At 38.9% G+C, this 25,556-nt stretch overlaps 3 protein-coding genes across 4 annotated transcripts; 2 read left to right on the forward strand and 1 right to left on the reverse strand.

Moving 5' to 3' along the window:
• The first annotated feature begins 1,727 nt into the window (after window positions 1-1,727).
• fbxo10 (F-box protein 10) lies at window positions 1,728-11,494 on the forward strand. 2 transcript variants are annotated; one of them, XR_013787015.1, is made up of 12 exons: window positions 1,730-1,875; window positions 2,437-3,065; window positions 4,201-5,016; window positions 5,426-5,575; window positions 5,708-5,844; window positions 5,940-6,010; window positions 6,381-6,533; window positions 7,273-7,587; window positions 7,786-8,096; window positions 8,168-8,349; window positions 9,569-10,305; window positions 10,528-10,816. XR_013787015.1 is itself a non-coding variant. In XM_079462313.1 (11 exons), exons 2-11 carry the CDS (start codon window positions 2,460-2,462, stop codon window positions 9,744-9,746), a joined length of 2,919 nt encoding a protein of 972 aa, XP_079318439.1. In that variant the 5' UTR covers window positions 1,728-1,875; window positions 2,437-2,459; the 3' UTR covers window positions 9,747-11,494. The 2 variants fall into 2 exon arrangements, 1 of the variants encoding a protein (XP_079318439.1); XM_079462313.1 differs by having other exon boundaries at window positions 1,728-1,875; window positions 9,569-11,494.
• On the reverse strand, window positions 11,340-15,708 carry polr1e (RNA polymerase I subunit E). The gene is made up of 12 exons (XM_079462314.1): window positions 15,401-15,708; window positions 15,031-15,134; window positions 14,873-14,949; window positions 14,708-14,793; window positions 14,502-14,557; window positions 14,002-14,146; window positions 13,245-13,355; window positions 13,055-13,151; window positions 12,821-12,951; window positions 12,630-12,711; window positions 12,408-12,539; window positions 11,340-12,218 (listed from the first exon to the last, which is right to left on the reverse strand). Exons 1-12 carry the CDS (start codon window positions 15,495-15,497, stop codon window positions 12,053-12,055), a joined length of 1,284 nt encoding a protein of 427 aa, XP_079318440.1. The 5' UTR covers window positions 15,498-15,708; the 3' UTR covers window positions 11,340-12,052.
• tmem192 (transmembrane protein 192) lies at window positions 15,586-23,982 on the forward strand. The gene is made up of 6 exons (XM_079462315.1): window positions 15,586-15,892; window positions 16,261-16,410; window positions 16,992-17,253; window positions 17,813-17,950; window positions 23,002-23,104; window positions 23,199-23,982. The coding sequence occupies exons 1-6, from the start codon at window positions 15,863-15,865 to the stop codon at window positions 23,320-23,322; spliced, it is 807 nt and encodes a 268-aa protein (XP_079318441.1). The 5' UTR covers window positions 15,586-15,862; the 3' UTR covers window positions 23,323-23,982.
• The last annotated feature ends 1,574 nt before the right edge of the window (window positions 23,983-25,556 follow it).

Below are 25,556 nucleotides of genomic sequence, written 5' to 3' on the forward strand. Positions count from 1 at the left end.
ATTAAGACAAAAAACAGTATACAATTAAATAATTATCTACATATACATATCGATATAAACAGAAAAAGAGCTAAATATTCATCAATTGATGATGTCTCTCTCTCTCTCTCTCTCTCAATTTTCAATTTCAAGGTACTTTATTGTCATGTTCTTTCATGCCAAAGCATTAACATATAAAAATATATACAATAAGTTCACACATTAAAGTGCAATTAAAATAAGGTGGTAAGTAAAGTGTTTCATAAAGTTTATGTAAATAAACTAATTGACCAAAATATAAGCTATTTAAGCAAAACAGTGTATGGTTGCATTGAATGTAACAGATTAAGGCAGTGGTTTGTTTCCGCGGGTGTGCAGCTATTGGATGAATCATGTAGCAGCATCCGTTGTGTCTCTTCTCCCCAGTAACATCTGCATTTGCTCTGTTTCTGAAGAGCTATGAAACTCTGGCATGAGCTTTTGACATTTTGTGGAATTGTGTTTCTCTCTCACATCTTTAAATTAATCACAATGAAGGAGAAAGTGTGTCTGTCTCTACATTTCTCTCATACATTAGCATTTAGTCATTAAGCAGACGCTTTTATCCAGATCAATGCGTGTTGAGAGAAAGAGAGTTTGTTTTTATCTTCTCATTTGTCTGTCAAGTATTCACAGAAGAGATGGGTTTAAGTAGTTTTTTATGTTGTGAGAGATGTGGTTGATCGGACTGAGTTGGGGAGAATGTTCTACCAGGAAATAGTTGTGAAGAAGAAAGAGCTGGAAAGCGATTTACTGCCCTTTTGAGAAGGCAACACAAGAAACGTCTTTGCAATGTGATCATTGAAGGACACCTGTTCATCAAATCTGGGTGAAATGAGATGTAAATCTGGGTGTCGTCAGCATAACAGCGATGGGGAAAACGTGTGCCTGTATGATGGGTCCCAAGGATATTGTGTGGATGGAGAAAAGGAGTGGTCCAAGCACCGATCCCTGAGGGACCCCAGTGATCATGTGGTGAGCAGTGGACAGCGAGCCCCTCCATAACCACTGAAGGGTTTGTCCTAGTATCTAATAAATAAGCACTAGTATCTAATATTTAGGTACTAGTATCTAATGAATAGTACTAGTATCTAACGGAATAGATACTAGTAACTAAACAATAAGTACTAGTAGCCTATAAATAGATACAAGTAAACGTCAAGGATTAAATGACAAAATGGCTTGCCATAGCCACAGTGCGGCGCTAACTTCCAGGATGGCCAACAAAATACGTGGGAAACTGGGAATGAGGGTTTCTTTGTCAAGTCACGTTCATTTACACGAGTCGTCTGAGGGTAAATCAAGTAGTTTGCTAATAATCACATTGAGGCTATTCTGGAAGTGTATTCTGCAAGTCCAGCCGCAATACACACATTTCATGATTTCATCAGCAAAACTAATGATGAGAGAGAGAGAGAGAGAGAGAGAGAGAGAGAGAGAGAGAGAGAGAGAGAGAGAGAGAGAGAGAGAGAGAGAGAGAGAGAGAGAGAGAAAGAAAGAAAGAAAGAAAGAAAGAAAGAAAGAAAGAAAGAAAGAAAGAAAGAAAGAAAGAAAGAAAGAAAGAAAGAGTTAATAACACACAATTAAAGCTATGTTGCCTAACAACTGTGTCAGACAAGAGGGAAAACTTTCGACGAAATTGTATTTATTTCGTAGAAGACCATCCCCGCCCACTAAATAAACGTATAAGCGCCTCTGTTTTGTTTTCCACGCCTTCAAATGTGGAAAACCTCAAGAAATCCGAGATTTTCACCGGATGCATGATGTCTTTTTCACTCGGAACACGCTCGGCGATAACAACAGCTATGATGAGTTATACGTGTGATAAAATGGTGGCTGGAAACAGTATGATCAAAGGTAGGATCCGCTAATCGGTTTTTTACGATCGCACTGAATGACAGTAACTATACGTGTTGTGTAACGTTATGTTGCTGCAGGGGATCGGCTATTTTTGCTGCAAGCGATCCTTGTTGTCGTGTAATAATTGAATGCTTCGATGTTTTGTTTGTGTAATATATTGCATCTAACTGCTAGCTCTTTTGCTTTGTATCAGCGCGAGCCCGCCACATTGGGATTGAGTAACGTTACACTATGTTTTGCCTGCCAAACGTGACAGCGTTGCATTGTTTATTTATCTTGTCCCAAAAATACAACATATATTTCCGTATGACGATCATCCATGGTTCTGCTATAGTACTTCTAGTTTAATAAGGCGGTTTGTGGTTATACAAATAGTAATTTATCTAACAAAAAACACAGTTGCTGCACTTTACCTATGGCTTATCATGTATGGCTATAAACAAAGAAAATTGTATAAGCTTTCAGAATTCTTTTACTATTGATGTTAAGTTTATGAACGTTAAATTATCTTGATTATTTAATGAACATATAACATTCTCATATTTGTTATGCCCTAAGGTGATCTGCCAAGGTGAGGTGGAATGGTCCATACAGATATGGATGTGGGAAGTCTGCCTGTTGAACTATGGCGCCTCATCCTGGCATACCTGCCTCTCCCAGACCTGGGCCGCTGCTGTCTAGTGTGCAGAGCCTGGCGTGAACTCATTCTGAGTTTGGACAGCACGCGCTGGCGCCAGCTCTGCCTAGGATGCCCCGAATGTCGTCACCCGAACTGGCCCAGTCGACCCCACATGCCTCCACCGTCCTGGAGGGAGGCTCTCCGTCAGCACTCTCTCGCCAGTCGCACCTGGACCCAGAATGGCTCTGATCTCCACTCGTCCGCCTGTCTCCATCTTTTCCGGCGAAGGAAAGATCGCAGGGTCTGGCACGTTGGCACAGTAGCAGGGGGTGGTTATGAGACGCTAAGGGGGGCACTGGCTGCGGCAGGGCCGTACGATAAGGTGGTGCTTCATCCTGGTGTGTATGAGGAACAGGTGGAGGTGGCTCTCAAAGTGCCGGTGGAGATTGTTGGGGTGGGGAAGTTGGGGGATGTGTCGTTGTTGGTTTGTTTTGACCAGCAGTGCCCGACAGCGAGGCTGTGTAATTTAGTGTTCATGCCAGCGTGGTTTTCACCTGTGGTTTATAAGGTAAGCTCACATCCACAGATTCTGTCTGAGAACACTGACAACAGTTTGTCATTTGTTATACACTACAATTTGAGACATTTCGACCAGATTTTGTGTTTTGTGCAGAGGCTTTTGTAGCCACAGCCCTCATTCACTATCATTTTCATTATAACTTTCAAGATGGCCTTCAGTAATTCACGTTGTGTGTTTCACATTTAACATATTCAGGTTTGGGACAGCATATGGTGAATATTATTTTTAAATTATTTGACCTTCAATCCAACCGTGAGCATATTCTTTTGCTTTATTCACTGCTGTCCTTAAAACCTTGTATTTCCATATTTTGTGGTTTTTATTTTCTACCATAAATCATCATTATTATTAGTCACTCTTTATGTTTGTCACTGGGTTTTACCAATATCAAACCAATAAAAAGTACTGACAGTGCCAAAAGTGTCAACTTTGACAACACCGTATTTATTCATCCAAAAAGTACAGTGTTTTTTTTATTTCTTGAAAAACATTTCTAATATCAAGGTTTCAGAAGGACGGTGACAAAATATTAAGATATGTCACCAGTGTTGATTTTGTGTGCTTATTATAACAGGTTGTTAGTGAAGAATATCTGTAATTTTCTTATATCTACATTTTATTAACATAATTCGACATTTAAAGGAACAAAATGTAGAATTTTTGCATTCAAAAATCCCAAAACCACCAGCACGGTGTTATATATTTTGTTCGCTTCTGGATGTTTAAATGAAAAATAATTTTTCATTTTGTGGAGAAAAGATGCCCTTTAATAGGCTTTGCGCTGAACATCACACGCAGAATGTTGAAAACAAGTCTCGACGCATCCTGCGTTACATTCCATAAAGAGCCGTTTTATTCAAAATACTTTTAAATGAGATACCAAAGACAATCAAAATCGATGCCCATCACATAGTCATGTAACTTTTTACGTATACATACCCAATGACGTCATGTTTGTACAATCCTCAATTTCCGCTGTGAACATTCCAAAGTGAGCATTAGAAGAACTCCCATCATGCAGTGCTTCACAATATTATCAACCTACGCCTTTGTTGTTGTTAATTTGTTGTTCATATAATTGCTTTAAAAAGAATAGTAATTCCATATTTTGTCTTTTTCTTAGACGTCCTCGGGTCATGTCCAGCTGGACAACTGTAACTTCGAGGGCTGTCAACTGCACATCAGGGGGCCTGGAACATGTCAGGCCCGCTTCTGCTCCTTTGCCCAGGGGAGTTCTGCCCACTTTCTGGGTGTGGCCATCAGTTTAATGTACAGCTGTGAATTCTCAGGGGGAGATTCGGCTTCTGTCACTGTTGAAGGTGCTCCGGTCTCTGAACGAAACTGGGCGTACAAACACCTAGTCGCTTTGGCCAAGACCTTTACTGTGATGACTAATAATGCATCTACTGAACGAACCAAACACGAGGGTATAGACAGCTCCGAAACGGATAGTCCTGGAGACACAACCTTAGAAGGAGTTAACACGATGGAGGACTGGAATAAACAAGAAGTAGACTGGGAAACAAACTGGACGAAACTGAAAAGAGGAGATAATCTCATTCCAGGTCATGACGCCACGGTTATTGATGAAGATGGTATGGAAACATCAAGTGAATCAAGCGAGGAAGAAGAAGAGAAGGATAGCGAGAAAAACGCAGCCTTTAAACTTTCATATGAGCAACATGGACTGGCGCATCTCTCCAAACCACGTTTACCTGATTCGTCTGCTTTTCCTGCACTCTTGAATCTGTCCAGAGAGCTGCAGAGGGATGCAGAGGCGCGGGAATTGTCCGCATCTGTTCAAGGCTGCCTGTTGCGTCACTGTCTGCTGAGGGACGGAAAAGGTGGCGTGCACCTGTGCAATCACGGTCAAGCTAGACTGGAGGCCAATGTGTTCAGAGGACTCAACTATGCAGTGCGCTGCATCCAGAATGCCAAAGTGTGTAAAGGATGTTTATTTTGAATATATTTTGAAGAATGTTGGTTTCCGAATAATGGCAGTACCCATTCACATCTATTTTATAGACACAAATGCGATATAATTCAATCGGTACCACACTTGTTTGGTTACCAACATTCTTCAAAAATATATTTTGCATTTTTTGGAAGAAATTGAGTCCTACATGTTTGACATGAGTATATGATGACAGAACTTGTATTCGATATAAGTGTCTCCTAAAATCCGTTAATGTACAATGTACAGTGTGTGTTGTTTTGTGAGGCTATCATAGAAAATATTTCATATGGACTGTCTATTACCATCCTTTATTTATTTTTCGTTTATCTTCCTCATGTCCTATTTCTTCTCATTCTCTCTCTATCATGCCGTCTGTGTTTCTTCCTGTTAGATGGTAATGTTGCGTAATGAAGTGTGTGGGTGCAAGGCGTCCGGTGTGTTCCTGCGACTCTCTGCCCAAGGTCTCATTGCAGAGAACAACATTCACTCGAACGGAGAAGCGGGACTAGACATCCGGAAAGGGGCCAACCCTGTCATACTGGTACAGATTAATATTAAGTATTTGTATTAGAGCCAGCTCAGTTCGTTTTGTATTTGGTAGAGCGTAACCAAGGACTTATTTTGGAATTTTACATTCCATTTTTTCTCTGATTCTCATGTTTCTTGGGTGCAGTGTAACAGAATCCACAGCGGCCTGCGTTCTGGAATCGTTGTCCTGGGAAACGGGAGAGGTACCATTCGCAGCAACCAGATCTACGGCAACAAGGAAGCTGGCGTGTATATTCTTTTTAACGGCAATCCTGTGGTCAGGTATTGTCTTGCCAATACTGAGAAATGTGTAGCTGTATAATGAAACTGGGAAGTTTGGAGATCTGAAAGGCATTTTTTTCCTCCCTCCATAACAGTGGAAATCACATTTTCCAGGGGCTTGCAGCAGGCATCGCTGTCAATGAGAATGGAAGAGGACTGATCACTGGTCCGTTTGACTGCAGTAGCTTTCTAAAGGGATAGTTCGGCTAAAAAATTAAACAATGTATCAATTATTCACCCGCATGTCATTCCAAATCAGCAGACCCTTCGTCTGTGAACACAAAATATATTTTTCTAAACAACATAGGACCCCATTGACTTCCATCGTATGGACACAAAACCATCAAGGCATTTTTCAAAATTTCTTCTTTTGTGTTCCACAGAAGAAACAAAGTCATGCATGGTAAATAAATGATGACAGAATTTTTCATTTTGGGTGAACGGTCCCTTTAATATTTCATAGGTGTCTCAAGCGCCATAGACCTTAAAGATACACCAAATCAATAGTAAAGTCTGATCTACTCTGTATTTGATAGAGAACATTATTAGGCAAAATCAATGGGGAGGTGCTGACATCCGTCGGGGAGGAGATCCAGTCCTGCGCAATAACTTCATCTGCTATGGCTATTCGGATGGCGTGGTGGTGGGAGAGAGAGGGAGGGGTCTCATTGAAGGCAACCACATCTATGGTATGCACTTATTACGTACTTCATATGTTTGCTTCGACATTTACTAGTCATTTTTCAGATGTCATAAGCAATGTTTCCATCCAAAGTGGTGAATTTAACTAGCGTTTTCTTCCAATGAGTAAAATACTTCTCGTATAAAAAAAATGCAGATTCCACAAAAAGTTTCAACCGATTGTAGGTATTTTTCGTAATAACTTTCACATCACAATGTGCAGAGGAAATGCAATAAACTTGATTGGTCTGCAATTCATGATCAGTGTAGTTGTCGTCCGTTGACGCCAAGTCGCTTTCTCAATGCACATCATTGCATATCATCCAAGTCTCATATTTTTAACACATTTTTAGAGTTTAGGGCCCTTTGAGCTTTCCATTCAGTGTTTTTATGCAATATGCCAAAATGTGCATAAAGAAGTGAATGAAGCATGGCTACCGTTATGTGAAGTGGGATTTTGGACCAATGGGGTTTCAGTGTGGGCAGGGCTACCCATAACATGACAGACATCGTAATCTAAACGGCCAACAATTACCTTGTTAACACATGTATTAAGAGCCGTTGATCACAAATGGTCACCTGAGACTGCTATATTAACATCACGTTACATCTGGTAGTGTATCCTGTGACCACTTGTGATCAGATATCGAGGGAAGGGTCTCTGATTACATGTCTACACACATCACTTGCTCTGTTAAATGAACATGTAATAACAAAACAAGTTGATCTGTCTCACTATTTTTGTAGGTAACCGAGGCTGTGGGGTGTGGGTAATGTCATCTAGTCTACCTCAGCTCATCGGGAACTACATTACTCACAACCGTATGTACGGGCTGGCCGTGTTCTGCCGAAAGGATGCAGAGTCGACAGTGAGCCGAGACGGCTATCGGGAGAGAGGAATGGGGGTTGGAGATCGGGACAGAGGAGGGCCGGAGAACTTCAATGAGGAAGGGGAGCTGATGGCGTGGGAAAGCGACATTGACAGCGAAGACGAGCGATTCTCCTCCCGTCGACCAATCACAGTTGCTTTAGTGGAAAACAACTGCATGAGTCACAATGGAGGTCCGATAGTGTTTAACTTGATTTTCCCCAAATGTCCCCTTCTGATTTAGTGTCTGAAGTGTACAGTGTAAATAGTTTTCTTAATTTTGAAATCTACCAGGACCAAATCCTGTTGGCGGCTAAGAGACACTACATGTTCTAATCTGTATGACGTTTCATCTCACACCTTGTCTCTGTTCTTAATCTCTGTCTCTTCAGTGGTTGGAGTCTACGTGAAGAGCAGCGAGCCTCTGAACGTGGTTGCTAACATGGTAAACAATAACCGAGGAGCTGGCGTGTCAATCATTCAGAGCGCTCAGCTGACTCGCTTAGTCGGCAACTGCATGCTCGGTAACGGCTGGATGGGCGTGACCGTGGGCCGAGAGTGCCGGGTGGAGCTCCGCGGAAATGGCGTCTATAGCAACGGCTGCCATGGTGTCTGTTTCCGAGGCGATGGACTGATTGTGGAAAATGATGTGGTTGGAAATAATTCTGTCGGGATACGAGTGATTGACAACGCAGATGTTAAAGTTTGTAATTATTTAATAAATAAAATCAGGTCCCTTGGGTCAATATGTTAACTTCGGGTTGTGTTTTGCAGGTGTTGAGGAATCGTGTTCAGGCAGTGCGGGGTTATGGGATTTCTGTGAAGGAGCGGGTGCGTGGTGTGGTGCAGGAAAATTTGGTTTATCAGGGCCACCCTACGAATACTAAAGCCCCCATACGAACTACTGCACGGAACAAAGAATGTGTTGTACTTAACAATTCCCTGCTCACCCCCAGGTTAGGGACACTTGCATATATAAACATCCACAAATATGCTGTAGCGTGAAGTGTTTTACTCTTCTTGTGTATGGAACATGTAAGCGTAGAAACTGCAACAGCTGACACCGAGTGTTTACACTAAACCAGTGTGATCATGTCAAAATAATGTAGGTAAACTATTATTGTGCTGCATTCCATTTGGCAAGGATCCTCTCTTTTCTTGTAGTATAAATCCACAGCGAACCCTTTCCTTTACAGTGCTTCAGCCGTGCTATTTCTTTACATTTATTTTTCAGTTAAATTCAAAGTTTAAAAGCCAAGTTTTTCTTTATTTTCCATGTTGTTTTAAAGGTTGATGAGTAATCGTGTTACATAATCAGGATCTCAAAATTGGCCAAAATAATTGTAATTATGATTTTTTTTTTCATAATCTAGCAGCCCTACAGTTACAAATTCTGTCACCATTACTCACCTTCGAGTTGTTTCAAATCTGTATACACGTCTTGGACCCCATTGACTACCGTAGTAGAAAAAATTACTTAAATATGTTTCCTGTTGAACACAAAAGAAGATATTTTGAAAAATGAAGGAAAGCAAACCGTTCTGGAGGACTTTTGACTATCATAATTTTTTCCTACTATGGTAGTCAATGGGGTCCAAGAACTATTTGGTTACAAGTATTCGTCCAAAAATCTTTCTCTGTGCTCATCAAACAAAGAATTGTTCCTTTAAGTCTCATTTACATATGAAGGTGATGACATGTACATCCAAATGATATATCATTAACCATGAACTATAAAGCCTTGTGTAGCTATGAAATGGCTTAAATGCATCAGGTTTACTGAATTAAGGGGTGGTTTCCCGCACGGGTATTGGTTTAAGCCGGGATTAGGCCTTGGTTAAATTTTCCCAATTAGTTTTCACAAACCTGTCTTATAAACATTACAGTTGTGCATCTTGAGTCAAAACATTTGCACTGCTGAATTTTAAGTTGTGTCAGTGCAAGCAGTTTTCAGTTTAGACAGCTCTATCTTTTATTTTATTTGAGGACTAGTCTTAAACCCTGTACTGGAAACCACCTCTAAATGTTCAAATTGTTATAAACAACAATAATTTAGCTTTTCTAATAGTTCATGTGTGTATTTACTATACACCGCATACAGGAAACCATCAAATATGAAACAAAACATGAAATGTGTGAAACAGCCCTTGACATTTTACTCTCTCTCTTCTCTAGATCACAAATCCTTTGGGCTTTGGAAAATCCACCTCCCCGTCCTCACAACACTAACCTTTCTAGCGTCCCTCCCTCAACAAACCCCGCTCACCTCGCCATCACCATGACGAACAGAATCACTGCCTCCGTTGAAAGCGGTTGCCATAACAATGGCAGCATCTTCTGCTCTATTCTATGAGGAACAGGGTCTTATGGCCTCTTCAGATTGACATTTATAAAACCGAGCCCTCGATGTGACCCCCAAACCACCTAGAAACCATGTAATGTTTTCTAGGAACCTTCTTCATCGTGCTGGGTTCAGCTGAACAATCAAAAAATGTTTTGAGCATAACTGGATAAAACCTTGATTGTGTGTTGTTGCTCAAAAAGTACTTGGAACTCATTTACAATATTACGTTTAACCAAAGGTAGGTAGTTTGCTCCTTCTGAATCAAACTATGTGGGGTTGTGACCACTTTTCGCTGTTACAAATTCACTTGGATCTGAAGAGAAACTGGTCTGGGATCAGTGTTTGCTGGAGCACTTATATATTTGTATTTGATCACGCACAAGCATCCTAAAAGCTGCCATTTCACTCGATTGTGCACATTTGTGTCAGGACGACTGGCTTATATCTCAATTTTCTGAGACAGACTGTGTCATTAAGAACTGATGGCAACAATTTAGCATCAACTCAAGGTACTTGACTGCTTCTGAATCCTACATAATTTCCTAACGCATACAGATTTATCTGCACAGTGAAATAAATGGGATAGTTCACCCAAAAATGAAAATTCATCCTTATTTTTACACCCACGTGAATATTTTGAAGAATGTAGGAAACTGTAAAACGCTGGCCCCCATTGTATGGACACAAAACCACTGAAACATTTCCCAAAATATCTTATTTTCTGTTTTACAGAAGAGTCATATTCAGGTTTCGAACGACACGAGGATTAAATAAGTGACTGAATTTTCAGTTTTGGGTGAACTATCCCTTTAAAGCCTGGTTTTTATTAATTTATTAATTAAATCATAAGTGAGAAAGACTTTTGACATGATTTTCTTGCTGTTCTCCCGAAAGAGTAGAACCAGTGCCGCAAATAGAAGATAAACAGACTCGTGCACCTCGGGAATTCTGGTCCTGCTGCTTCTGCTGTATTGAATAAAACCATGACTGCGCTCACTGGGGCAGAGATGTAGCGGGTGATGTCATGTTCACTCATATCGCATACTCCGCTAGTCTATTAAAATATTTTTGTGAACATTATTGAATGGTTGACTCAGTCCGAACTGACGGATTAATTTTATTTTGGGGTGACCCAAAACTGTCCCTTTAAGTCAATTAGTACACACTGTCTTAAGTAATCTTAAGCTTCAGATGTGAACATTAAAATAATACAAAGACTATTCTTTACCATTCTGATGGTTAACCTTTAGTATGTAAATAAAGAGATACTAAAAACAATCCAGACCCTGTAAGATCAGTCTTAAAAGCAATGCTCAAGTGGCAGGGAAAGTCAAAGCTTGAAGATACGTTAGTTGAGACCTCATGGCTACTATCATATTATTGACTGAACAAAAAATGTCTTGCCTATAAATAGTAGAAACAGTAGTTATTATTTGTGTGTAATTGCAAATAGTGGTATACTATAATGTATGACCTTATCGTGTTGCACATTAAGTGGTGCCACTAAATATTGCAATATTTACTTGTACACACTTAATTGTCATGTTGAGTGCGTTGCGACGAAGCATGCTCTGTTGTAAACTTCACATTCTGGCAAATGTAGTAGGTCATCAGGTTATAATACTGTTTTAATTGTAAAGTGCAATATGTTTCTACTAAAATGTGCCTATTTTTACTTTTTTTTTATCTTGTGCAGTACAAATATATTTTTACTTGTACAAATATTATTTATATAATTAAAACTTTTGGCATCATGATTTGTGTGACTTGTTTTTGTACAAAAAAAATTCTATTGCTTATATATACTACAATAGTATGTAGTGTTAAGGATTACAAATACAACATATCTACTTTGATTATATTATATCAACTACAGTACAGCATAGCATTTACTATGGACGGTTTCATCGGATGCATGCTCAGTTAACTTCCGGTCTGTTTGGTATAATTTTTTATTTGTTAATATTTTATTGTATTAAATAACATTAAAACAACTCAGCAGTTAGAGATTCTTTGTGGAGGTTTATGTTATTGCCGCTGAAACCATAATATAGTTAACTGTAATAAACTGTAGCGTATTGCAGTATTAAACTACATTGTTTTGTAACATAAACTATACTATAATTGATCAGAAGTTAAAGAACAAAGTAATTCATCCAATTAGAAATCAACACACGACCAGGATTGAATACAAACAAATCAAACAAAGGCCAGTCTAAAATACATTTCTTTTAACTTCTTGACAACATTCAAAGTTAGCATCACAAAAACGGCAGAATTGAAATGCCGTCAAATATGTAACCACTCCAAACGGTTCATCTCATCTTTTTGCGTTTCCTCCTTTCGACGTTTCTCACACAGCGGACCAGTGGAACAACCAGAGAGGCAATCCTGTGCTCATCCTGGGTTCCAGTCGATTCTGTGCCGCAAGATGGCTGACGGGACATTGTCAGCCCCATGGCTTTGGCCAACTCCAACATCCTGTACATAAGCATTACGCCGTTCAAGAAATATGTCACCCAGAAATTAAAATTCCTTGTTTACTCACTCAAAGGTGCTATAAGGGCTAACCAAACAACACAGAACTTTGTTGGTTCTGGGAAATAGGAATATACCACTTAACCACACATAATAGAAAATATAGCTATAAGATATTCATGTATGACGAACCTTGTGTCACTGATGCCCAGGTCTCTGTGTAGGAGTGTAAGGTCAGCTGTCTGGTCACCCATGTGAAGCAGTAAAGCCAAACAGTAAGAAGCCAGTTTCATACGCATGGACGTTGACACAGTGCTCCTCAAACTACAGTGACAGACAAAACTTGCACTTATTATCCAACATTAACAGAAAATGAGATAATTGTCCTCAAGGACACGTCTGCTACACACACACCTGCCATTAAAGAAACTCTCCACTGTGAAATTCTTCAGCACTTTGTTGATGATGATTTGAGGACACCCATCCTCAACACCAACTTGAAGGATAAAAGAAAAAAGATATTGAGAGAAAACAGCAAAATCCAGAGTGGTTTTATAAAATACTTTTTCCCATAAAAACAATTCAGACAAAAAGTAAACACTTACATTTACGGTTGAGGCGTTTCTGATGTGACACTTTAATGAGGAAAGACAGATACCAGGTGCACCGAGACAATCTTTCACGAGCTTTTTCCTCTTTGGGCAGGAACTCAAGTTGACTAAGAACAGTCTGCGGACTACACAAACCAAACGTGAAAAAATAAATTGAGAAATTACAACCGTTAATCTGGAAACATGAATATAAACTTGAAGCATTCAATATCTGCAAGTTCTCTTTACCTGCCCTCATCTTTCATCTTCTTCAGCTCTTCAGGGGTCAGCTCTGCCATCTTCTCACCAACATCCTTCAAGGCCTCAAGCTCAAATGGAGACAACACTTAAATGGAGTTAAGAATCTTGACAAAAAAGTTTTTTTTTTAACATATGTGTGCATGGTCCAACGAATAAGTATAAAGGACAAAAAGGATACACTTGTCAAAGGGGTAAACATCTTCTGGTTTGTCTGCGTCAGGGTTGCATGAAGGGAGGATGTTTGCTATATCTGTCTGAGCCTCTGATTCAGCAACAGCATTCTGTAGAGCTGAGAGAATACCAAAAGACTATAAAATTAGTCCTTTCAAAGAGATTGAAATATCGGTTTTACAGATCAATCTGTGCAGAAAGTGGTCAACAAGGGTTTGTGAATTAATTCACCTAAAAGGTTCAGATTGCGTTTTGTTATTTGAAACATTATTTTGTTTTGTAAAATTCAATTCAGTGGGGTAAGAAAAATAATCTTGAATTAAGGTTTACCTTTTTCTTAGTCACTAAATTCAAGATTATTTTTCTTACCCCACTGACAGATTTTTCTGCTTGTTTTAAGCACAAATATGTTGGCACATTTTCGCTTCCTCGCCCAATGAGATAATGTATTTACGAAACTTGCTCTGTAGAGCAATTTGTCAGTTTCGGGCTACTGTAGAAACAACCCGCAGTGTATGTCGATAAAAATCATTCTAAGGTAATAAAAACAGTGTCATTATGTGAGGTCTTTAAACACCTCAGAAGACATAGTTATGAACAATATGTTGCATTTCTGTCGATAGATCCTCTAAAACAATGACACACTGGACCTTTAAGGAATTGTTCTTCATTCATTGTCATTGTTAATACAATTCAACCTTTACTGCCCAATGCAGATAGGCTTATAAAAACCATCATATTAGAATTACAACACCGACAGTTACCTTCCACTCCTTTCTCATTTATGATGGTGTTGGCGGCAAAAGCCACAGCCTGCTGTAGCGTGTCATTGCCCACCTCATTGAGTCTTCTGGAGGTGAGCGCACGCTTCTGTTTAGTTGTCCCGAACGCTTCAATGAGAGCATCCACCTGAGAATACACAACAACGACAAGTCAGTCAAACATCCTCCATTGGTTAACCATTCTTGATCACTATAATCAAAACATAAAAAATCTTCACAGAGTGGCATAATTCTCAAGCGTTTTCTCCAACTAACCGGGTTTTATTTATAAATTGTGTTGCTGGAGATCCAGGGGGAATTGGTGCACGTGGGCATTCCCAGCAGGGGAATGTTTACAGCTTGCAGTGTTTTAACTCCCATGCTGAGTTAATAGCCCTGATAATTCTCCCAAAACATTTAACTAGTCTGATATCATCTCTCGGTCGATGAGGTGCACTTTCATGGCCTTGCTTTGTATTACAATTTGTAAATCCTTTACTCACCTTTTCTCTGAATGTCTCGGCTTGTGTTGTGTTCTCATTGGCGGCATCTGCTTCACCTAAAGAGAGACATAATCTAAACTCAATGATTTTATTTTTAATCATAATGACATTAAAAGAGAAGCAGCAAGGAAGAATATATTTTAAATGATAACATCCTTGTTGATCATAAAAAGTTTACACGGAACTCAATTATAACGCGTATTTACCTGGTATAACAGGTTGCATAGCGAACAGCTGGGCATTATGAACTTTCATTTGCATGGTGCTCTTGTCAAGGACTCCCACAAAATACCTGACGACAACAAATACTATCGGTTTAAGGTGCAATTATTGTTTATTTATTCATACACGTAAACATATGAGGCCTTTACCTGCACATGTTATTACAATGTAATGACGCTGCACCAAAGTTGCTCCCAACATATGCAAGTCTGTCCGATTCTGCGACCTAGAAACACAAAATTATAATTAGATGTATTTCAACGAAACCATAAAACAAACGCTATTACAAATGCAAACGCGGCATTACCACAATCCGTTTGTTTCTCTTTCTAGGGTTGACGCCATCTGTATGTTTGAAGAGTTTGATGTTCAGATCCTCAGCATTGTTCACGTATCCATTCGAGAATTTAACTGCAAAGGCAGGAATGTGACTCAAACCAGAGAAATAACTGATGACTGTTTCTGACTTTCATGTTATTTGATTAAGCAAACATGAAACCGCTTCGAAGCGACGTGTTAGGTTAAAGCATGACAATATAAACATGACTGACGTTAATGTTTGAACGCGAGGATACATATAGAAAAGCGATAAACGCGAATGTATGAATGGAAGGCGTTTGACTGTTAAAGAGTTGTACTGTTGTATTTTAACGAGGTTTCTAATATTGAGAAGTTACCGAGAAAAGCATCTTGTCCCGTTTCTTCACATGGTTGCCAGGTCGCCGCCATCTTTACAGTCTGCTCGGCCAACCAATAGTCACGCGCGTAGCTCATCCAATAGCGACCCCAACGGTAAAAAAAAAACCCTGCAAGGACTTTTATTGTGATATTTATATAAAGAACTCGTGGAAGAAATAAACTCGAACGGAAGTTCGTTTTACACGCCTGAACTGCTTCAACACATCAATTAATAATGAATATTGTTATTATCAACCCATGTTTTAATTTACGGACGCATTACGTAAATATTCCTGGTTGTACGCGTGACTCTAAATTTGCGTACGCGAATTAATATTCATGAGTCAAGCAGCCATCGTCACGGTCGGGTAATCCGGAAGTTAATTTTTAGAAATGTTTCGTCGGCGCGTTCTGGTTAAATGTGAAATATCTGTCTTCGTGAGTGATGGTCAGGCGGTGTGATGGAGTCTGAACGCACATCGTCACATGGCGTGCGTATAAAAGCATTTTTCTTTCATTGTTTACCTTACATGTAAGGCACTGTAAGAAAACCGCTGTAACGAAGCTACATTGTTTTCATTCTTAAACGTTTTAAAACGACAAGCTATTGGTAACAGTGGAGCAAGCTTTCTTATCAATGGACCTCTTTCTGATGAGGCACAAATCACTTAAATTCTTACTTATGGCGCTATTTTCTATGTCGTTAAGCTAGTGGTCGGAGCCTTTTACGTTTGTGTTGAATTGAGAGGCGTTAATACGCTTTATGAATTAGTACTTTGAAATGCATGACATCAAAGTAAATTCCAGGTGTTACATGGCACCTAATCTGTGTATGTGTTTGTCTCGTGTGTGCACGCAGATCTCAAATGTAGATTTTACACAAAGTACTGACGATGACCCTCTGATCGACGGGCCGTTGCTTTCCCAAGATGCACTTGAGTCCGCGATCAAGAGAGAGTTTCAGAAGTTACCCACTCATTGGGCAGTGGGGGTGCTTTCATTTCTACACGTGAGTTAAAACAAACCCTAGTTGTCCGCATGCACCGTGTTTATATGTACAGTATATACACATATATATGAATATATATATACATACAGTACACATATATTACAATGACAGCTCATAGCGACCACAGCTGTCAGCCTCTCCAGACCAGAGTCATTCGAAGCCATACAATAGAAAAGCAAAGACGACCGACATTTGTCTTATTTACTGAACACTCTCTAAAACATTGAAATGCCAACCATTCCACAAATTTGACCTGGTATAGTAGTACACAAAGACAATGGAAACTTGGCACCATATGCATTGTCACAAAAAAACAATATCTGTATGTGGATTTCAGAGCTTTGCTGTGGTGGATGCTCAGGGAATAGGGACTCGGATTTCAGATTTCTTCTTTTATGTTCTGTAGAAAAAGCACGCGTGAGATTTTGCACAAACGTCTGTGTAGTGTGATACTGTACAGTGCCCTGATACAGGAAACTGAATATGACAGCATTTCATAGGAAGCTTCATGTGTGCATTGTGTTAACCACACATACATACCATCATATGACTAAAGTCTTCTCGCTATTTTTGTGTTGCAGGTGGTGTATGTGGCTTTGTGTGTTGTTATCACCGTGCTTTGCTGGATAACGGATGAGCATTCGGCTCAGTGCACTGCAGCGCTGCAGGGCATTGACTCCAAGACTCTGGTGCTGCTGGGAAAAGTTTTGCTGTGGCTGCTCGTCTTTATATACTACAGATTCGTCCAACATCATCACAGCGCTGTGAGGCGGAGGGGTTACCTGGAATTCTACAGGGTGACCAGAGAAATGAAAAGTCTTCCTTTACTCATTCACTCTGCTGGTAAAATGATTTTTCACTTTATATTATTATTGTCACAGAATTTGTATTTATACATTCTGTTTTTCATCCTTCAAATGTGAAGAAGAGCCTCAATGTTTTTATTTATTTATTATATGTTATTCTTTCGCTAATTTTATGCTGTCAACATCTCATTAAAATGACATACAATGTGTTGCATATGACCACTAGATGGCAGCACATAAGCAGTCGTTAGTTTAAATATAAACGTTTTAAAAGCACCACAAACAACTACATAGTTAGGGTTATGGCAAAGTATTTAATAACAATACCGTTATAGTAACGAATCATAATTCATAACTGTGAATTATCAAATCATCACAAAAGTGTGTATTTACCCCAATATCATATATGGGGCTTTCAATAGCCAATATTGTGATATACAGAGCAGGGCGGCATGTAGCCGTTTCTTTATATAAAAATAAATATATTTCTATATAATTTCTTTAAACAGTCTTTAATATTTTGAAAAGGTTGTTGGAAACCAAGCAAACATTGCTATTGGCTAATAAATCAAAATTTCAATCCTCCTCACACACAGGTAACGCAGCCATGTTGGCTGTCGTTGCTCCATCCTCTCTGCTGGATGCAAAAGTGAAGAATCTCTCTGTATATCTCCTACTAACCATCGTCTGTCTGGAGCTTCTGCTGTCTGTTATATGTCTGATGAGATACACAGGTAAAAAACACACACACACACACACACGCATTGTTACATAGATTTAACAATCATGATGTATTTTGAATGATATTTTTCAAAGGAGCATTATAGATAATGTAGGGTACGGTCTGAAAGTCAGGGACCACAAAGAAATGCAGTGATTTTACCTCAAAATACAGTTTCAGATAAAAAAACGACAACAAAGCAAAGTGATATTGTGAAGATGTAAGTGAATGTGTTGACCTAGTTTTGGAATCTTGTAAATAAATACAAGCCTGTAGAGCTCATGCCATCGTGCAATCATACAAGCACAGCTACACCAGAATTCTGAAATTCATTTAGGTTTTAAAGAATATCACAATATTTTATAACTTAGTATTAAATAAGCAGGAATGCGAAATACAAGCATCACGACCAGGGGGGTCTCCGTCTGTTTGCGACCCCCACTGCAAATACACTTTACATCCTTCCCTTTCATACGTGCACACAAAATACATCTCAACAGATGTAGTGTGATTCTTCAATATGTTCCTGCGGGCTGTTTTAGCATTTTTCCACAAAGGACTGTACACACACACACCTCCCCCAGAAGCCAACAAGCATGCATTACAATGCCCAAGCCCCTGTCTTAACCCTCTTCAGAAACACAATAAGCAGCTGTTGTTCCTCTCAGATCGGTTCTCTTAGCTCATCTCCCTGTGCTTTACGTTACCATTTTTTGTGCTCACTATAATACAATATCAAGCAATTTTCCACTCTACCGCCCGCGGTCAGTGGTGGAAAAAGAAAGAATGTTTGCGAGAATGCCAACCCGAAACTTATGTGGGGGATGAGGTTTGTTATGGTCCCAAGGCTCATCTTTGCCAAAGGCAACCTGAAGCCACCCCACCCTAATACACCATGGCATTGTCTTTACTGTTGACGCACACACACTCTTACACGCATTCTCGTATCAGTGCCTGGATTCCACAGATGATTAGTGAAGTGAAGCTTGACCGCATGTTATCTATCGGGACACACCCTCACTAGGTCACTTCATTCTCAACAAGCCCTATCAGCAGATATCACAGTCTCATATATCACTCTCTATGAAGTATGAATGACGTGAGGGGACCGTTTTAGTCCCCCCCCCTTTAATGTTTGTGTGGGGGAAAACTTATCTTAAAATCTGTAGATATACATGATTATAAGATATATTGATATAGATCAATATATCAATAAAAGCATCAGAACACTTTTGTGTGTTTGCACGTGTGAGATGTCATTAGTGCAGATTTCCTCAACGAATCGTTTTTAGGTGCCGTTCATCTCCAAATCCACGTCCAAACGAGCGATCTCTGTCCATTCAGTCGCCCCTATCCATATATCCATCTATCTGTCCTTCTTCCTAAAGGAAGGTGCAGTTAGGTCAGAGTCATGCTTCAGGGTCTTTGAAGTGTCTTCTGTGATGTTGTATCTCTGCCTCTCTCTCTTCATTTGAACATGAATGCAGAGTTTTGTATGGGCCGTATGCCGCCTCCGCACTTCAAAGGAAGTTTAGGGCCCTTCAAAGGGGGCGAAGGAGGGAGGGAGGTGATTGCAACTTGCATTGTTTTACCGCGATGCACGGATGCGCTCGGCCCCCCGTCACGTCCAAATGTGCTGCCGAAGAATGAACTGTGAAGAGTGAAGTTATGAGGTGATGGAACAGAAAGATGAGAAAGCTGGAGAGATTTCCACATTAACGTCAGCTTTAAAAAACGGACAGCTAATCTGTTCATGCAGTTTATAAAGTATTTTATGAATTATCGACATGTTATGTTTGTCTATAGATTTGTGTACGATGAGGGTAACATTTTTGAAAATGTCCTCACAAATATGGCAAAACAATTTATAGTAGTTAGTTATAAGTTATAGTTTATAGTGCTGTCAAATAGCAAAAAGAAATGTTTGTGTTTATATGATATACGTTTGTGTGGCATGTATATATATTCTGTATGTATAAATTAAAATACACAAACATACATATTTCTTAAAAATATATATATATATGTTATATGAGTTATATAGATGTATACAAAATTTCATGATGTATATTATATTTAAATATCATTTTGATATAAATATTTGTTATCTATACATATATTTATATGTATTTATAAATTGACACACATATGTCGCACACATATATTTTTATGAACACAAAGATTTATTTTGGAATCGATTAATTGCAATCTAGCAGATTATAATTATATTGCTTATAAATGATTTGTGAGGAAGTCTGAAGAGATTCTCACTTTCGGAAAGCTGCATAATTCGGTCAAATCATGTTGAGCTTTAAATCAATTATGCCTGTTTTCGAAAAAGTGGTAACATTTAATTGTAGGGTATAATAAATAGTATAATAAAAACGATCTTGGTGTGAAATTGTGTTTGTAAGAGGTCCTTATTGAGAGTCAGTATGTGTGTGCGCGAGTTTAGCTTATTGTGACTGTGTTTAGTTTTATGGTGTATTTTGTGGAGGGAAGCACTACAGTTTAACAGAGATATGAGGAATGTGACACGTATATCAGAATATCTGTCCCTCTTTCTCTTTAAAAACATTCTTTAAAGAGTATTCTTGATATGTGGTGACAAAACCGACAAATTACCCTTAATAACCATCTTACGTTACATACACAAACACATAGACAACACGGTATTTGGTCTCAGATAATGTTTTAAGCATTATTTGGTAATGTAGTTGGCACTTATGGCACTTGAGAGCGAGAGAAAAGGTGTGCGTTATCTCTAAAGAGAGAATCCCTTCCTGCCCAACTCAATGGCCTGCTGGCCCCCATTTCCTGCAGGTGATTGAATAAAGAGCAGTTTTATCTGATTGGTGTGTTTGTGATGGGCTGGGCAGGTGTGGGTCGAGAACAACGCTGAGGTTTTTGTATGTGCGTTTGCTGTTTTAGGTGATTATGTTGTAATTAAATGTATTCAGAGACCCGGAGATGTTCAGATATTTTACAGCCTTTGATATGTAGAGCACTGTAGAGATGGTTCAAAATCTCATGTTTGATCTCGGTTCTTTTTGATATTCTTATTCTTCTTGAACCGAAGGTCTGTTCTTTTTTGTTTCAAAAAGGTATTTATTTATACAGCGCTCTTCACAATTTACATGTTGCCGAAAAGCAATACATCTTTCTAACCCAACTTAAAGAAATAGTTGACCAAGGAAAGGATTGTTGAAATTTTCAAGAATGAAAATTCTTTAATCATTTACTCATGTTGTTCCAAACCTGTTAAAATGTCTTAGTTTTGAGCACTGAGCACAAGAAAACATATTTGGAAGAATTTGTGTAAGCAAAGAGTTCTGGGGCACTATTGACTTCAATAGTAGGGAGAAAAACTATGTGGTGCCCCAGTATTTTTTTGTTTTTCACATTCTTCAATTTATCTTCTTCTGTGTTCAACAAAACATAGAAATGTACTCGGTGTTGTTTCAACACTGTAAAAAAATCGGAGTAAATTATGACAGCATTTTTGGGTGGACTGTCCCTTTAAATGATGCTTCTGAAGCAAAAAAATACATTTGTGAGAGATGATGAATCGTATTTTGAGCCTATTTATTGATTCACACAGCACAAAATGATGTAAACCTACAGACCTGTTGACAACTTTGCATCTCATTTTTTGGGTTTTTGGGTGTCATGTAACTAGTTGTCATGTTTTATCACGAGACGCATAAGAACCAACAAGATTTATTGTCATGCCACCATTTTAATATCAAATTGTTTGTGTTCAGCTTAAGTGGAGTAATTTACAGTATATCTGCAACGACATGAGGATGATTCAATTATGAGAGAATTTTCATTTTTGGGTGAAGTACTCCTTTAAAAACTAAGTTAAATGACTTGTCTTTAGATTTTGACCTTGTGTGAAATGTACATCAGTGCCAATTCTCGATTCCTTCAAGTTGTCTCCCATCCTATTAGCACTTTTATTTAGTTTTAGTTACGTGTTACTCATCTTGTGAATTCTAGATGAGGTTCTGTTTTCAGTTTCTCACCGAGTTTACTTTACTTTTCTGTTGCAGTAGAGAGAGAGGGAAGGCGCGATGATTGAGAGACATTAATGGTGTGAGAAAGGAAATACGTAGAGTGTGAAATCGCTCAGTTGTCCTGCGTTCTCGCACCTACAAAACACACAACACGCCCCAGCCACGAGTTTCTTACTGAGAAGAATATCTGCACTGAACGTGACTTCTGCTCACACGCTGAATGTGTGTCTTCACACACCTAGCTCACGTTGCAAGATGTCTTTCACCATCAGACATGCATATACACAACAATGCCTGTTAATGTTTCCGTCTAGATTATCTCCACTATAGTTTTATAAATGGTAAATAGAAATGCGTGTAATATATTTACAAAACCTTCATTAACACGCGGTGCATTAAAGTAGGTTTAGTGAGCTGAAACCTGATTGGCTGTCACAATTAGACGAGCAAGGGCACTCTGTATCTTGGGCATTGTACTTAGTCTCTTCATATTTTCTACCAATTTATTTCTACAGTTTATTTTCTAGAAACGTCCTCATGGAGTTCCATACAATTAATTCACCTAATTTTAATAACACAGTTCACATTTAGAAAGATAGCTATAAATGCAAAACAATACAAAATTTAAGAGAATACAAGACAGGGATATTGTTAGGATCTCTTAAAGAACTGTTGCACCCTTAAATTGTGCACATTAAATTATGAAACTGCAGCATTTGAGCTTAGAATAAACATAACATTGCCATCAGTTGGTGCGTACACCTAGTTATCTTCATAGCTATTGTGCTTGATGTCAATTTTAGTCTGGCTATCTGAAACTACAACGTGAAGACAAATAGTGGAAGTGTTTCTGCTGTCCATACATTTTCATAAATTTTGTTGAAACAGTAGTTTAAAAATGAACATAGTTTTAAGAGTTTCCTAGTGACAAGTAAGCCCCTTTTTGTGAAAAATGTGATAATCAGTCCTGCTTTATAAAAAAAGTCTAATGTGATGAGAAATCGACACGTTTGTTTTATCTGCAAATTTTCACTTTGTTTTTCAGTGCACGTGGTGAGGTTTAACAGCAAGAAGCCGTGTCCTGATGTTAATGAAGAGGAGCGATCTCACGGCTGCTCCAATGATGTGCAAACAGAGACAGGATTCAGGTAGACCACAGGCATAGTGTTTTCATAGCCACACACACTTACATTTCAAGACATTTGAAACAGGTGCACGTGCCCTCTGTACTCTATTCCTCAGGGACGGCTCCGGTCTGGAGGAAGTGGTGGAAAAGCAGGCGGACCTGATTGATTATCTCAAACAGCACAACACTCTTCTGAGTAAGCGAATCCTCACCCTCAGCGCCCAGCAGATCCGGGAGTGATGCGTGCAAACAGAGAGGGTGACTCGCAGAAATGATGGGCTCTTGAAGTGTTGCGTGCGAGCGTGTGTTTATCTTGACGGGCATCGGCAGCCGTGGTTCAAGGATCAGAAGGCTTTTGGTGGGAGACGAACCCCGGTAACCTTTGTAACGACGCTCGCGCGTTTCCATGACAACAAGTCTGACTATACAATGGACGCAATTAGGGAGTCTAAAACCTCTCCTGAAGAAAATTTTCACTAAGGATGCTCATTATAAGCTCTTGGGATAGCAGGATCCTGTTATCCAGCCAAAAGCTTTATCATGTAACTGGTGTTTTTCTGTGTGTGGATGTAAAGTGAATTAGGGGGAATCTCAATGACAAAAAGTATCACACCCTAACTCACAGGAATGAATTTAAGGGAAAAGCAGGGTGCTGCTGTGGAGGGTAATAGTTGTGTCGAGTCAATTTGTTTCTTGGCTTTGTGGATCAATGCTGCTACTGTGTGTAAAGATTGATCAAGGGGTGTTTGTGTTTAAGTGATTCTCAGAATGTTATGTCACATACTGACCTTTTAGTGCTTACGTTTGATAACTCATGGACTGCTGTCTTTTTATGTAAATTAATACAAATAAATGATTCAAACTTTCTTTTCTGAAATAAAGTTTTATTGGAGAATATTTTAGTTTGTTTTTAATCCGCTCATTTTCATGGTAGAACCCAAATAATCCATAATTTGATTCAATGCCCACATATAGATTGTCAATCAAATTCACTGCCTTCATGTACATTCACTTATTATTTGGGAATGAATAAGTCTTATGTTGCCATGACAACAGTATGAATTTCAAGAATCAGTCTGTGGACATTTTTTCACTCATGTGACATTGCATTTAAACTGTATTTGTTATTTTTGGGTGAACTGTCCCTTTAAGGCAGAACTTTAAACGGGTGCTGAATTATTTACGATATTACCAGATCTGTAAAATTAACATGGTATCAATAATCATGGTGTATAATATCACGGTTATTGACGATGCCAGTATAATGTGACATCCTTAGTGTTTATTCTCGAATCTATGACTTTAGCATTGCTACCACCATCCTCTACCATTTAAGCTACAACAACAGACATGCACTGAGTCTGGTTGAAAAGACAATACACTTTTTATTTAAGCAGTTTAATAATAAAACATTTGAAGTGCATAACTTACATATAAACACATTTCATACTATTTACAATGAATCGGTCGAACTCAAACGGATGGAGCGATGAGTATGCAGCATCTTTGGTTGGAGCGGATGTCTTCATGGTTTGCTCACCAGCACTCAATCGACTGAGTTAGTGACGGGATATATCAGTCCTTTGTGACTGTTTTAATTTGTTTCCTTGACATTTGTTAAAATGTCAGTCTTTGGTAATACAGCGGTTTGGCTCTTGATGTCCAAAGCATCTGATAGATGGTTTAACATGGTTGTGTTGAGGTTTCTCTTCAGTTTGACCTCCTGTTTAACAGTAAAAGAAAATAAAAAGACTTGAAATCACAGTTATCACAAATATTCCACATGAATACATCTACAATTATTCTATTATGTACAATGTTTTCATCGCTATATATAGGCCTATATATATATATATATCAGTGTGTGTGTGTGTGTGTGTCTGTTTGTGTGTTTTGTTAACTCCAGACTTGCTCTGGCTCATTGTGTGGGGGTCACAGAGTAAAGGTTAAAGGTGACAACCTCTGTGGACAGTCTGAAAACAGTAGGCGGCTCCGGTAGGCTGTCAATGTGAATGTGTGTCCCCGCAGATACAGTGTCACGTCACACACACATTTCATCGTTGACACCCACCCAGAACACACTCTTAATCCCCTCACCCACTTTAACTGTCTAGAGTGTGTGTCGAGTGAAATACATTGATTTTTCGGAATAAACCAATTAAAAACTCTGTTAATGAGTGTTCGTCTTGTTTTATGTCTATTTGTATGTATGTAGGCCCAGCTGACACTTTATGACTTGGTATCCTTGAGCTTTGCTTTCGAAGTGAACCCTTTGAAAGTTCGCCCAGAACTGAAATTTATTTTTGATTTATTCATTCACCCTCATGTCATTCTAAACCTGTATGACTCGCTTTCTTCTGCGGAACACAAAAGAAGATATTTTGTGGAACGTTGGTAACCAATAACATTCCATTGTATGGACACAAAACCACAGGGACATTTAACAAAAAGTTTATAATACTTTGTGTTCCACA

The sequence above is a fragment of the Barbatula barbatula genome, assembly GCF_947034865.1.
Source record: "Barbatula barbatula genome assembly, chromosome: 8".
Taxonomy (NCBI): Eukaryota; Metazoa; Chordata; class Actinopteri; order Cypriniformes; family Nemacheilidae; genus Barbatula; species Barbatula barbatula.